This window comes from Sceloporus occidentalis, unplaced genomic scaffold, assembly GCF_023333645.1.
Source record: "Sceloporus occidentalis isolate IW3139 unplaced genomic scaffold, rSceOcc1.0.p SCAF_9, whole genome shotgun sequence".
Taxonomy (NCBI): Eukaryota; Metazoa; Chordata; class Lepidosauria; order Squamata; family Phrynosomatidae; genus Sceloporus; species Sceloporus occidentalis.
Window position 1 is genome coordinate 3,645,014 of NW_028316989.1, and position 14,750 is coordinate 3,659,763.

At 39.4% G+C, this 14,750-nt stretch overlaps 1 protein-coding gene across 6 annotated transcripts in view; it reads left to right on the forward strand.

Moving 5' to 3' along the window:
* The window catches only part of NSD3 (nuclear receptor binding SET domain protein 3), a 58,765-nt gene that overhangs the window by 36,548 nt on the left and 7,467 nt on the right, over positions 1 to 14,750 (forward strand). For 4 of the 6 annotated variants that reach the window (XR_016282323.1, XM_089538343.1, XM_089538342.1 and 1 more), the window contains 9 exons: positions 3,416 to 3,565; positions 7,079 to 7,241; positions 8,329 to 8,531; positions 9,424 to 9,536; positions 10,882 to 11,151; positions 11,259 to 11,375; positions 12,378 to 12,519; positions 13,478 to 13,584; positions 14,072 to 14,276. Coding sequence is in view for 5 of the 6 variants with exons in the window: in XM_089538343.1 (XP_089394469.1) it covers positions 3,416 to 3,565; positions 7,079 to 7,241; positions 8,329 to 8,531; positions 9,424 to 9,536; positions 10,882 to 11,151; positions 11,259 to 11,375; positions 12,378 to 12,519; positions 13,478 to 13,584; positions 14,072 to 14,276 (1,470 nt within the window). In the remaining variant the exon portion in view is untranslated. The remainder of the gene's footprint in view (positions 1 to 3,415; positions 3,566 to 7,078; positions 7,242 to 8,328; positions 8,532 to 9,423; positions 9,537 to 10,881; positions 11,152 to 11,258; positions 11,376 to 12,377; positions 12,520 to 13,477; positions 13,585 to 14,071; positions 14,277 to 14,750) is intronic. The other 2 variants (XM_089538345.1, XM_089538346.1) reach the window with 2 other exon arrangements.

Here is a 14,750-nt window from a genome sequence, read left to right on the forward strand (position 1 = left end):
TACTTGCCTATAAAATATATGATTCTTTCTAGAGAAATAATTTGTCAAGCATTTTCTATGAAATCGAGCGGAGGGGGGGCACTTTATATGCTGACACATTTTTTCCTCGCCTTTATACTTTCAAAGATTCCCCAGCACACACAGCCAGAGCTTTTGGTGTTGAGCATTATTCTTCTAAAAGCACAGTAATGCCTGCTGCTGATCAAAAAGTCGTGCTTGCTCATTAGATGTGCTATTAATCATCTTCTAAAGATAAATGGAAGAAGTTCAAAGCAAATGAAAGGGGTGAGGAGAGAAGTGTGACTTTTTCGCAGGCATTATTTATAGTAAGAATGGGATTGTAAAATTGGCTTGACTTAGGGCTTTTTCACATGGGTCCTTTTTAGCAGTGGGCAATCTCTTCCTTTGCTCTTTGTCATTGCTCATTGTTCTCCACCATGAGCTGTAATTTTGAAACAATAGTCAAGTTTTGCATTTCCACCTTGCTGTACACCTGTGCTCCATTTCCCTGTCAAACCAGGAGCATGTGGGAGGTTTTTTTTTTGACTATCCTAATCATATTTGGAGACACCGCTGATCTTTACTCAAACTTTTGCTGACCCTTGGAGAAAGAACAGCTGTTTTTCACCCCCTTTTTAAAAATAGAAGCATCAATAACTGTTCCCCTGCTGCTGTTGCAGCCACAATAGCACAATCCCCATTTCAATCATCCACCTGGAAATATAAGATAAAGCAAAGAGTTGCACAATAAAAGGCATTTATTTTATCATAAAGACAAGAAGAAGAGGCTCTGCCTCCTGCCAGAACATACTTTGCTCTTTTCCCTTGGTGCTGAAAAAAAGTTCCCTTCTTCAGTAAAGCTGAATCATACTTCATTTGTTGCTGGCAGATGAAAACAAGCAGCTCCTTTAGTCTGTTTCATCTTTTCCTAAAGTGAGAAACTTTTCTCTCCACATCAGGAGAAAAGGCAAAGTACGTTCTGGCACAGAGGTCTCCCCTCTCTCGTCATTATTTGATAAATGCCTTCTAAAATATGAGACTCTTTCCCCCATGTATTTCCAGTTGTATGTGTGTAAGACAGCGTGGTATGGTTTGAGCGTTGGACTAGGACTTTGAGAGACCAGGGTTTGAATCCCTGCTCAGCCATGGAAACTCACTGGGTGACTTGAAGCAAGTCACTCTCCCTGAGCTTTACAGGAAGGCAATAGCAAACTTCCTTTGAATAAATCTTGTGAGTAACACTCTCCGAAATGGTTCCCATAAGTCAGTTGACTTGAAGGCACAACAACAAATGGGTGATTGCAGTACTCCAGCTGCAAAGGAAGATGGGGGAGAGGGAGAAAGATTTTTCCTTCTCTGCATCCCTATGTGGCTTCTAGCAATTAAATCCTGTTAGAGCAAAGGAGTATCAGTTCTCTGCTAGATGCAATTGGTAAATAATTACTTCAGCAACTGCTGAATGTATGAACCTAAGAAGAACTCCCCATGAACCAAAGCCCTGTCTTAGCCAACATTCTGTATTCAGAAAATCCAACCAGATATGAAGCTCAAAGTAGGAGACAAGTGTGATAGCACCCTCAAGGTTATGTTCTCCAGTCACTGATATTCAGAGTCATATTGCCTCTGGAACTGGAGGGAATATGTAGCCTTTGTGACTTTGCTGATAATGGCGCTACTTCCAAATAGCTAATATTGGGTGCCCAGGTATTCACTTCAGGTCCTATGTGGTTGGTGTTTGTATGTACTTTGAAATGTACACACAAAATGCAAGCATTGTTAAACCATTTTTATGTCAAAAAGGCAATATATTTTGATTTGTAGCAGTTTGGCGCGGTAGGATTCTGTTGGTGTTGGGGAAGAAGGCAAGCTATGTTACCAAAGAAATAGCTGGAGGTATCCAAGAACCTTACTGCCAGCCCATTTCATCTATTTACCTCCTGTTCAGCATTTAGCATGTTCAAATTTTATACTCTGGACCACTGAAGTTTCCTTTTCTAAAGCAGAAAGATAGTGTATTTGTGCATTCTGATTCCATGCAGTGTTTGTGGGCTGGCTATTTATACAGACCATACTTTGAATTGGGGGTAGTGGTTTGAATGCTGGACTGTGACTGTGGGAGGCCAGGGTTCAAATCCCCACTCAGTCATGGAAACCATTTGGGTGATCTTGGGCAAATCATTCTTTCTCAGCTTCAGAGAGAGGCACTGGTAAATATCCTCTGAATAAATCTCGCCAAGAAAATCCTGTGATAGGTTCACCTTAGGGCCTTGTCACAAGAAGTGACTTGAAAGGCACACAACAACGAGAAGAAGAAAGGGGAGGAAAGGTTTGTAGCATCAGGAGGATGGGGTGGGACACCTTTTCAACACATGCTAACTAAGCCTTAGAACACACACACAAAACCACACTAAAAGATGAACCACTGAGCAATATCAAATACTGTGTTTCTGCAGGTAGAACAGTGGAATCAACCAGAAATGGGAAGGGTAATTTCTCTCTTCACTGCAGCTTCCTGCACACCCTCAAAAGTCACTTTATTCCTTTAAAACATTTGTATTTGAAGGCTTTCCCCCTTGATTGCTGGAGACTGGTACAAATTGAATGAGAAAACCTGCATTCCAGTGCTAACTGAAGTAAATGCTCAACTTGGTGAGAGGCTAGGGTCAGAGGCCTTGGCTACATTGTGGGCAGAAGATAATTTCTGATGCCGGTTTACTTTTATGTGTTTGATCATGATATCGTCCTGACATGCCACTTCCCCCACCCCAGTTCTTGTAGTAATGAGTCAGGAATAGACATGTTCAAATAAACACAGCGCAGTCTCAATCAGATGGTTTCTTCCATCGGTAAAGAAGGCAGGTTGGAGTTTCTCCCCATTATGTAGCAGATGAACATACCATTGTTTCAGAGTGGCATTGCACAACAGAAAAACCAACCAACAAGTCATGTGAAGTTCTCTCTAGGTGATACATACCCTTTCTTTGGCATATGCAATAGTCAGGATGTAGTTTTAAGTTCCTAATTCCTGTTGTTGATGTTCCACATTTAGATACCTCTCCTTTTTTCCGTAATGAAAGCTAATAGGGAAACTTTCACAGATGCCTTTTAATCAAGTGTGCTATATTTATAATAGAGTACCAGTGAAATCAGGTTTTGGATCTAGCTCTTTTGTTTTGTTTTTACTCTTCTATACTTAGGCATGGATACCATCTTGCTCAACATAACCTTTCAGTAGACATAGAAACTTTTTTCTCTCACCTTTTGTTTCTCTTCATCACATCACTTTTCTTTTTATACTTAAGCCATAAGTAAAATATGCATAGTAGGTGTTTAATTTAGTTTTATTTTAATTTTTTCCTTACGGAATCATGGGTAGTTTCATTGCAACTCATTTCTTTCTGTTTGTTTCGTATAGGGCTGATAGTGCAGGATCATTCAGACCCCCTGTTCAGTTCATATGCCAATAAGTCCCACTACCTACTGAATGAATCAAATCGTGCTGAGTTGATGAAATTACCTATGATTCCTCCTTCTTCGTCAGCTTCCAAAAAGAAATGTGAGAAAGGTAACCAAAATAGCTTCTTTCTCTTTTTTAATTTTCTTTCACTTTTCCTGCTTTTACTTTCTTTTTGTTTGCTTCTTAAAAAATCAAGCTCTGTATGCTCATCTAGCACCTCCTTGTTGCACTTTGTAAGCTTCACTCATTGCTTTTTTTGTGAGTGTATATTCATGTTGGCAAAAAATATTGCAAAAGGGCTTAAAATAATTGCTAAATTCCACTCAAGTATTTAGTCATACTTTGTCAGCCAGTCCCATAGGCTTCCCTAACTTGTGAGGTGCAGCTACATCTTTACAGACTATGTTGTGTATCTGTGTTGCATGTATGTATAATACCTATTAACCATGCTAAAAAAGTTCAGTATCCATTTCAACTGATTAAGATTCCCTTTACGTGGAATCCCTACCCTGTTTTGGAGCCAGAATGGGATTGTCTGTGGGTTCCAAGTATGGGAACTAGTGACTCTAGCGGGAAACTACCCAGATAGCTTCCTTGGTATGTGTGATTGCAGGGGCAACTTTACAAGAAGGCTGCCATATATATGAAGTGAGCCTTGATGTTTCATTTCAGTAGTAGTCCCTACCTGGCAAGAGTTCGTATTTCTCAGCTGTCTTTCTCTGCCTTAGCTCCTGTTTTTGTATATCTTAGTCTCCAGGCTTCCCAATGGGAAGAATACATTTTAATGTTGTATTGTAGGGGTGATAAAAATGTGGTCCTCAACCCCCTTGTATAGCACCTTTAATCTCCCTAGCACCTGAACACTGTTTTTAAAAAGCAAATGAGTGCAAAATGCCTCTAGATAGAAAATTGCATCTCCTGGAGTGGTGAGTTACCTTGAAACCCTCCTGATCCTCCCCCAACAGAAAATCAACCTCCCCCAAAATGTTATAAGTAAATTTAAGGGCCCTCCTAGGCACTCAATTCCGCTGATTATTAGTTGAAATGGCATGGTATGGCCCACTGTGGGTCTACAGGGGCAAAACCGTGGCTCTTTGCATGTACCACAGTTGCCCACCCCTGTTTTATTGCTGTGTTGGTTCTTCCTGAGACAGATGCCCTTTGGCTATTGAACTGTTAAATCCCCAGGGATTTCCTTCCAATGGCTTGCAGCTCCACACTAGTTTTAATGGATATGGCATAACAGAATGTGTATATTCCACATGCCTGATTCCTTTGTCACCTCCTTCCATGAAACCCTGCCTCTTGTGGGAGTAACCTGAGTCAGTAGATCGTGAACTTTGGCCTTCCAGACATTTTGAATTTCAGTTTGCATAAACCCCAGGCAGCATGGCCAGTGCTCAGGGATTCTGGTGCTGAAGTCCAAAATATCTGGAAACTGAAGATTCAGAACAGCTGTACTAAGGAACCATTTGCAGAAAGCAGTTAGGTAGCAAGAAAACGATGCAAATAGAAAGGAAAGCTTTGGAAGAAATCTGGTCTTCTATGACACCATTAGATAGCACTGTAGAGTCATCACTGCTGGTTGTGTGTGTGTGTGTGTGTGCATGTGTGTATGCTTGTGGAACTGACTGTCATTCCTTGCAGATTTAAATTTCTGCAAATTCAGAATGGCTTTTTCCTTAATTTTTGAGGCTCAACAAAGACGATAAAAGTGCCATTTCAGAACTATTCATAAGACAACGTTATACAACAGTCTTTAAACTCAAATGATTGCCAGAAAGTTACCCCGGCTTTGGAACTATTAAGGGTTGAGTGAGCGGTTGTGGGAAGCCTAGGAAGAATGGGAACCTATCTGTCACCACCCCATTGAGTGCAGCTGCCTTCACTTCCACTTGATGGAAAGCGTCAGCATCTGTTTAAGACAGATTTGATGACAATGAAGACTATCTGACAAAGGGAAACTCATGTACAGTTTCTATATTCGTTTTTGGAGAGGGTCCAGTTTACTGCATGATGCATGTAGATCTTAAGCATACATGACATCTGTTGTGAGAACCTCTGGTGGTGTTGCTTTCCCAAGTCCCTGTAGGCTTTACACTTATGGAGCCTTTACCAAGCTAGACATTTTTTATCTATTCAGTTTGGAAAGGAAGCATAACCTCACTTGAGTATTTTGAACTCTCAAAATGTGTGTAGAACTGGTACCCTTACTAGTCTACATGAAGTGGATTATTTACCATGTTGCTTTACTTAGGTGGGTCTCCGTCACTTGAGACAAACAGAATTATTTTGAGCCCTCTTTCCTGCTTAGTTTCAGCGAATCTCACTAATGCATTGTAAGAGTCATGTTTCCTTGCTTAGCACCGAATTTTTTGTGTGATTATGTTTGTTTGGTTTTTTTGCTTTAGTTTTCACATCTTTTGGCATTTTACCATGTTTGGGCTTTGTTTCAATGACTGGGGCTGTATTTCCTCTGAAGTAGTGTTAATGCTTTCAAGAATTAATTGTCGGATTCTGAAATGAAAGGGAAATTCAAACATTAAGCCTTTATTGCATTTCACAACAGAGGAAATATGGTAATGGTTTTGTTGCTGTTGTATTAAATGTTTTGAACTCTGTTACAACCAGTTTTTAAAGTCTATAGGTAGACAAGATTTTCTGATGGCTATTTGGAAAAATAATAATCCAAATTTCTTTGAGATTTAAAAAAACATTAAAGGCTGTTTTAAGTGATTTTCCCTGCAGGAGTTAAATGCTCTAATCTTTTTATATGTAATTTTGCTAAGATGCTTTCAATGCACAATACAGATATTTGAAGGAAAGTGAAATAATAGTCCCCACACCCATCTACAGTTAACCTTTCATATAAAGATTTAACAATTGTGAAATCACTGTCTTGATGCAAAAGGCAGATATAATGTTCCTCATCTCTTAACTCCACTTGCACACTCTGGTTTGAAGTTTACTGTAGTTATCAGTGTAACATTAAAATGTGATTCACTCTGAAAAAGAAAATACTGCATGTGTGTCAGGGGTGTACAAGTGACCATAGCCTGTTCTATGTTTAAGAGATTGGGAACTGTTGCATCTGTTTAGACCACTTGAGAGTAGGAAAACTTTATTTTAAACAGTTGATAAAGATTTGGGACCTTAAAATTCTGGAACTCCTTTTTCTGTTCCATTATTTTTGAAGCAGAAAAAAATTGATCAACCTATAGGCTGCATTTACCTACTAACTGACTGCTAAGGGATCTGATCACGGCAATGCAGGGTTAAAACAGATTTGAGGACATTCAAGACTATCTGAGAAAGGGAAAATCTTGTGCAATTTTTGGAACCACTTTTTTGGGGGGGAAACTGGGTTCAATTTACCAACTTGACTATCTTATCCAAAATTCTTAAATTCACGTCATTAATTGGCTTAGGAGTTGTGTCTGACTAGTCTTGTACATGTTCGTGTATGTTCTATTCCAGCATTGCAACTTTGACTAGATCCTTTATGCTATTTGTATTTGGTAATCCTGAAGATACTACAGTTTTTAAAAAAGGAGAGACAAAGAAACATGTATTCCACCAGATGCCTTTAACTATAAAGTGAGCAATGTTGTTTGTTTAAAGGTGGGAAACTGTTGTGCTGTGAATCATGTCCTGCATCCTTCCATCCGGAATGTCTTAACATAGAGATGCCAAATGGCTCCAGCTCCTGGAATTGCAATGACTGTAAAGCTGGCAAGAAGCTACGATACAAGCAGATTGTTTGGGTCAAACTTGGAAATTACAGGCAAGTTGCAGCTAAGAACAAAAATAATGTTAGTTATCACACATGTATCTGTTACTACTATTGGAGTTGGATCCTCAGTCCTCTTCCATGGATAGAAGAGACCTTTCAGTGTGCAAAAGGGATTCCAATCCACTTGAAGCTTCCACTGGAGGGAGGAAGCAATCCTGACTGCTTCTTTCTTCCTTTAGGTAGAGATGCAGAGGATATTCTTCCTTGTAGCAGTTTTAGTATACCTTTTACCCCAGAACACTCAGTGGAACACAGAAAGAGGTTCCCTCTGCCATTTTATCTTCACAGTAACCTTTAGGGTAGAGGTTATGGTCTGAGAAAAATGAGATTGACCCAAGAACATAGAAGAGGCAGCATGACTGATTACAAATCAGAATTAAGTTCTCCGTATCCCTTTCATACTTGCCCACCATACAGACATTAAGTGGTTGTAAAACACATAGTCTTTCTTAGCTGGCCAGTGAATGGCTAGAATTGTACAGAAAAAGGGGGTCCTTTAGGATAAGCTTTTCCCAAGCTATTTAGGATTTTGACTTGTGTTTGGAAATGGATCAGATACCAATTAAGTTGGTATAAAATACAATACAAGCAAGAAGTGACCAGAATAATAAGTAAAGCCTCTTCCAGTGACTACTAACTTCTGTCGACTTACTGGGTGATTCAAAAAGAATGGTGCAAAAAGTAAAGCTCTTTTTATTCAATTTTGCACCATTCTTTTTGAATCACCCTATATTTGCAATACTGAATTACAGCCTCCTATCTGTATTTGCTGAGGTTCACTGTAGGTTGCCTCAGTTGGGTAGAGTCCTCTACAGGCCCATCAAAATGAATGGAACTTTTAACCACCAAAGCTTGGTGGCTAGCTCCTGAGTGATAAGTAGTTTCTTTGTGCAAGGAATATACTCAAGGCATTACCTATATTTAAACACCCCCCCCCCCCCCAAAAAGAGCATCTCCTACCAAGCAACTTTACTAGCATGGAGATAGATTAAGAGCTGAAAATTTAAACCAGTTGATTTTATTTCACAAATTTCTGTCTGAAGTTCTGCTTCTCTTGGTTTGTTTCCATTATTTTTAGGTGGTGGCCAGCTGAGATCTGCAATCCCAGGTCTGTTCCTCTCAACATACAGGGCCTCAAACATGATATCGGGGACTTCCCAGTTTTTTTCTTTGGTTCACATGACTACTATTGGGTACACCAGGGCAGAGTATTCCCTTATGTTGAAGGAGACAAAAGCTTTGCTGAGGGGCAAACTAATATTAACAAGACCTTCAAGAAAGGTAAAATTAAACACAATTTCTAGTGGTTTCATGACAAAAGCTCCACATTTTTCTTGTGCCTCCGTGACTGAATAATTGCATGGAAATGATGTTTTGTGTCCTATGTGAAGCTCCATTTAATCTGACTCTCTATCAATTAAAATGTTTCCATCTCTTAAATATTTCCAATATTTTCCATGTCAGCAATATCTTTCAGGTAGCAATCTAGTAGAACACATGGTGAAATGTTATACTTCATGCCACAACATTTAATTGATGCGATCATTAATTAGCTCAATTATTTAAAAGTTTTCCCCCCGTAATTGTCAGGCAGCAGATTTTTTAAAACAATTTAAATACAGAGATCCTTGAAAAAAGTTGTGAATGTTAGGTCCTATCTGTGGTAAATGTATACTTCTTACATGTTTCATGATAGGTGCTTCAGGTTAAAAATACCTTTCCTTTAAAACTAGTTTATATTTGCACAGTTTTAAGTGCATCAATACAATGAAATAATAGATTATAAATCACTAAGGCCTGTTACAGACTGCCAAAATAAAGCTGCTCCGGGTCTCTTTGGAGGTATGCTATTTAAATGATGCATGGGTCCTAAGAGTCCGGAGGTCGCGCCAAAGCCACACTCCATTCCTAAGCACTGAGTGCAGCTTTGGTGCAGCTTCCAGATTCTTAGGACCCATGCATCATTTAAATAGCATACCTCCAAAGAGACCCAGAGCAGCTTTATTTTGGCAGTCTGTAACAAGCCTAAGATTTCTTTAATGGGGTGACATTCCTAGTTGCAAGATTGCTTAAAACTGTTTTGTTGTAGCTCACCGGGTCTTATCTGTATGTCAAGTACTCCAACAGGTTCTAACACTAACTCCTTCACCTATTTTGGACTCCTTTCATGCAGCACTTGAAGAAGCAGCAAAACGTTTCCAGGAACTGAAAGCACAAAGAGAAAGCAAAGAAGCACTTGAAATTGAGAGGAATTCCAGAAAGCCACCACCTTATAAACATATTAAGGTGAGTCCTCCTCTCTGTCTCTTTTTTCATGCTGGATGTGTTAAGCACACAGTGCAGAATCCTTTCTGCAGTGGGGTGCTTTTTGCCATTCTTGGTAAAATACCTGACAAAGGGATCCAGGCTGTTACGCTCCCATAGTGCTAAGTGCTATATAATACTAAACAAGGTCATCTGAACTGGCTGTTAATCTGCCTTTTCTTAGCAGTTCCAAGATATTATATTATGTATATTATCCATCTTGGATCCTGGGACAAAAGCAGGATATAAATTCAATAAATAAAAAATGGTCTCGTGTGGATTTTAAAAGACGTACTACTCACATGTCAGAATGACTTTATTTTAAAACATGCTCGTTCAGCAAAATCAGATGCATATAGTTCTGTTTTAAAATTGGAAGTCGTGCTTCCTTGTTTTCTGTCTTAATTCCTTAAAGTAAGATCATCTAGTTGAACCCTTCTCATAACAAAATCTGTGACTCTTTATTGATCTGTCAATGACAGCAACATCAACTGATGGTTTACATATATGAAAGAGACTTTATTGGAAAATAGGAAGCTCCTTTATTCATTTTTAGGTTGTCCATCTAGCCTGGTATTGTCTGTTCTAAGTGGATGCATCTCTCTGACAGATGTGCAGTTATGCAGGCACGCATTAAGAGCAAAAAAGGGTGGAATGGGGGGAAATTGATTGATCTGCCTAAACAGTTCCCTCCAGCATGTTAAAAAACTATACTCCTATAAGTCTGCCAAAATGGAAAATTAGAACAAAAGCAGAGACTGGCAAAAAGAAGCTTTCAGGTGGTCTCTAGAATGTTCAACATGTTTTGATTATTTGCACAAGGCTTACCTGATACGGTTGTTTCGTGTCAGGTATGCATATTGTTAGTTCAGTAAAAAGGTTGTTGAAATATGTTCAGCTATTTTTCCCTTTCTTTAGTGCTATACCTATTCTTTCCATGCTATTTTTGCCTCTGGTATCAGATTTTCTGTTAAAGAAGGAACGCCCAGGAACACACCTACTTTCTTAACTGAGGAATACCTGTATTTCCTAGTACCTGTTTCTTTTGACAGTTTATTGATAATTTCCATAAGTGCCTCTTAGTGAGAATTGTAGTCCAAAACATCTGAAGAGCTAAAATGTCCCCATCCTTGCTTTCGATGTTCTTTGTGCAAAGCGTATCCTGACCATACAAAGCCATAGTTTCATGTCACCTTCAAGGTAGTATTTGTCCATGGAGGGTTGAGGGAAGTGGTGGTGTCGGTGCCTCTGTTAGCAAAGCCTGCACATCTGCAAATACAGTTGGAAATACAGATTTTAAATCATTTCTTTGTCCTCTCTTCCACAGTCCAATAAAGTAGTAGGGAAGGTTCAGATTCAAGTGGCGGACTTATCAGAAATCCCTCGGTGTAACTGTAAGCCAACCGATGAGAATCCTTGCGGCCTGGAATCTGAGTGTCTAAATCGAATGCTGCAGTATGAGTGCCATCCGCAAGTTTGTCCCGCAGGAGAGCGTTGTCAAAACCAGTCTTTCACCAAAAGACTCTATCCAGAAGCAGAAATTATAAAAACTGACCGACGTGGTTGGGGCCTCAGGACAAAGCGGAACATTAAAAAGGTACAATTTAGGATAAATAATTTTTAAAATATATATATATAGTGCTTGTTTTTAAATGGTCAGCAAGAAGCAAAATAGCAATTTACATTTATTTCTGTTTCTTTCAGGGTGAATTTGTCAATGAATATGTGGGTGAATTAATTGATGAAGAAGAATGCAGATTGCGAATCAAACGTGCCCACGAGAACAGCGTGACTAATTTTTATATGTTAACTGTTACAAAGGTAAAAGGAGAACATTCTGTTAGGGGCAGACAAAGCAGCCTGTTTTGATTTCTCTGATCAGTGTCTAGTTTTCCAACGTTAACTTTGGGAAAGTGCGTGAAAATTTAATTCAGTTCATCCTAATTTTAAGCATATTTATAACCTTGTATTTGGTTCATCTTAAATTCAATTTGTCTTGACCACTAAGTGTTTTTAAAGCACCAGATTTCATATGGTAGAAGAAAACAGCTACAGTATGTATTTCATCTGTTGAGCAAATCCCTTCTGTAAATACTGACTCAAACTGTTTTCTCCTTAAACTCTGTTTCCAGACAAAACGAATGTTATCTACAATTAATTTATGTAATTTATGTACATGATAATTTAACTACATTGTAAAAGAGTCAGTGTGGTGTAGTGGGTTGCACATTAGACTGTGACTCAGGAGAACTGAGTTCAAATCCCAGCTCAGCCAGGGAAACCCACTGGGTGCCCTTGGGCAAGTCACTCTTTCAGCTTCAGAAGAAGGCAAAGGCAAAACCCCTCTGAATAAATAGTGCCAAGAAGATCCTGGGATAGATTCACTTTAGGATTGTCACAAGTCAGAAACAACTTGATGTCTCACAATAACAACAACAGTATAGTGAAATACTATGTAAAGGGATCCTGTAGCACCTTTACGACCGGGAGAAAATTGGTAGCATAAGTTTTCATAGACTTAAGTCTCCTTTATCAGATGCAAAGTAGACTTAAGTCTACCCAGTTTATGCTACCAACTTTGTCTCAAAGGTGCTACATGATCGCTTTGCATACTGATCCAGACTAACACAGCTATGTCTTTGAATGGTGCAATAGATTTGCATAAACTTAAGTGTCTAGTAACATAGAATTTGTCAGAAATATTGTAACACTAGACTCTTGTTAACACTGCAGTAAAGTAAGTATTGTCACTCTATAAGAGCAGCACTTCTCTTCTAGATACTGGATAAGTCACTAACTGTATTCTCTTTGATCTTATTGAAGGACCGCATAATAGACGCTGGCCCAAAAGGGAATTATTCTCGCTTTATGAACCACAGCTGCAACCCCAACTGTGAAACCCAAAAGTGGACAGTGAACGGAGATGTCCGGGTTGGGCTTTTTGCTGTGCGTGATATTCCTGCAGGTAAAAGTGTCTTCTGTGTTTCCTCTTTTCTTTTCCAAGTCTGGTCTGTATTGTCATCCTTCCTTGATGCACTGCATATTTGAAGTCTTTTTCTTTATAAATGGGTGCCCATAATGTTAAAACAAATTTATAGATTCTGTCTGAAGCATAAGTACTATATTGTTCTTCTTTCTTAAGTTTGCACTTAAATTAATTTGGTTATGCAGGTTATGAGTACAAGAATGTATAAAAACTATGGGTGCCTATTGGCAACTTTGAGAAATGCATTCCTTCTATATGAGAAGGAAGAGTGAATAGTTCATTCAAGTGCCTACCATAATATAGACCAATTTTGTTTGCTTGCTCATTAAACAATTTCAAACACACCCTGTATTAACAGATAAGAGAGCGGGATTCCATTAGCAATTCAAAAGATTTCAAAACAAATACTGTAAATACTGTAAAACAAAGAAAGCACTTTAGAAACAGTTTAACAATTGAAACTGTTAAACAATTGTTCCTGCTAGTTACTGAACATTTAGGAGAGCAGCCATTTAATCTGGGGCTGTGGAGCTAGTCTCTGGCTTCTATAACATGAAGTATGTGCAGGACAATGTATTGCAGAGAAAACCCAATGTGTTACATGCCTCAGAATCACATTATTGGTTGAGAGGCATGGAGGAGAGACAGCTTCTGGTGCTGCTGTAGAAATGAAGGCAGGGAATGGAAAAGCCAACATCTGGATCCCACAAGCCAAGAGACCAAATCTGTTAGGAAGAAGCCTATGACTGAAGCACTTTTCTTAACCTTGACAAACAAGGTTGTAGTCATGTATTTTGAATTTTTCGCATACTGGACCATTTTTTTCAAGATTTGACCTAAGTTAGGGCACCGGACATTTCTGAAGTATAAAAGCAAACGTGCTTGGCACCCTTTCCCCAAACATCTGATGTGTAAACTATTTCTTTTGAACTTCCAGGGATGGAGTTAACATTTAACTATAATTTGGATTGCCTGGGGAATGGCAGGACAGAATGCCATTGCGGAGCAGATAACTGCAGTGGGTTCCTAGGAGTGCGGCCAAAGGTTAGTTGTGGAAGTGAAGCGGAGGAGACTTTTTGGGACTCTGTCAGCAGATAGATGTAATGTTGCATCTGACTCTCCAGACAGTTCCATACATAGGCAGTGAGGCTTATTTTGGCAGTTAAATGAGGCCATTCCTCCCTATTATGCTTTGGTGTTAACTTCCCCACACTCTTACATGGGTAGAACTAAACGCATGATGTCTGACTGAAGCAATTTGGGTAATGTACTGTTTCCAGTTATTGGATGCCTTAGTCATCAGGCCCAATGCATGAGTCCTTCAAACAGGTGGGGAAGGTATGGCCTCCAGAACCAGTTGGATTGCAGTTCCCATCAGTCCCTGCCAGCACAACATTAGCCCCTGCCATCCACTTCTACTTTAGGAACAGCAAGAGGAATGGTAGGAGTGGGGGTGGCAGTTGGCTTTTCTTTTTCTTGATAGGGTACCTCTAATCTTGTACTGCTGTGACTTTTACCTCCTATTTACTAGACGGCGTGTGCAACAGCAAATGAAGAGAAAGCAAAAAATGCAAAATTGAAGCAGAAGAAACGGAAGATAAAAACAGAGCAGAAGCAAATGCACGAGGACAACTGTTTCCAGTGTGGAGATGGGGGTGAATTGGTCATGTGTGACAAGAAAGACTGTCCCAAAGCGTACCACCTCCTCTGCCTTAACTTGACACAGCCGCCCTTTGGTAGGTGCAAGAGGCAGTCATTTACAGATTGTTTTAGCAGCCATGAAATTATTTAGGGCATACTTGTTCTAGTTGTTTCTGGTTGAATTTCATTATGGCCTGGTAGGGAGAAATTAGCTAGGAAATAGTGTGATATTTCTAAAACAAGATATATATGCAGAGCCTGCAATATATTGTTACAATGTGGAGGATCATCTTTAGAGTTTTGGCCAACCAGCCTTGTGTCCTTCTGGGATCCTCAGCCCTTCCCTCCAAATGTTTTACTATTAGGCACTCAACATTTTGCAACTGTTGATTATACTAAATTCTCATTGCATTGTTTTTGGTGCCCCTCTCCCTCCCCCAAAAAACACAGTTCAGGCTTTTTCCCCCCTAAGAATTTTGCAGAGCACAATTGAACAATTGACTTGGAATCTGTGAGGTGGAGTGAGAAGCGCATGAGTCTAAGTAGGTTTGGTCCATCACTTGGCAAGC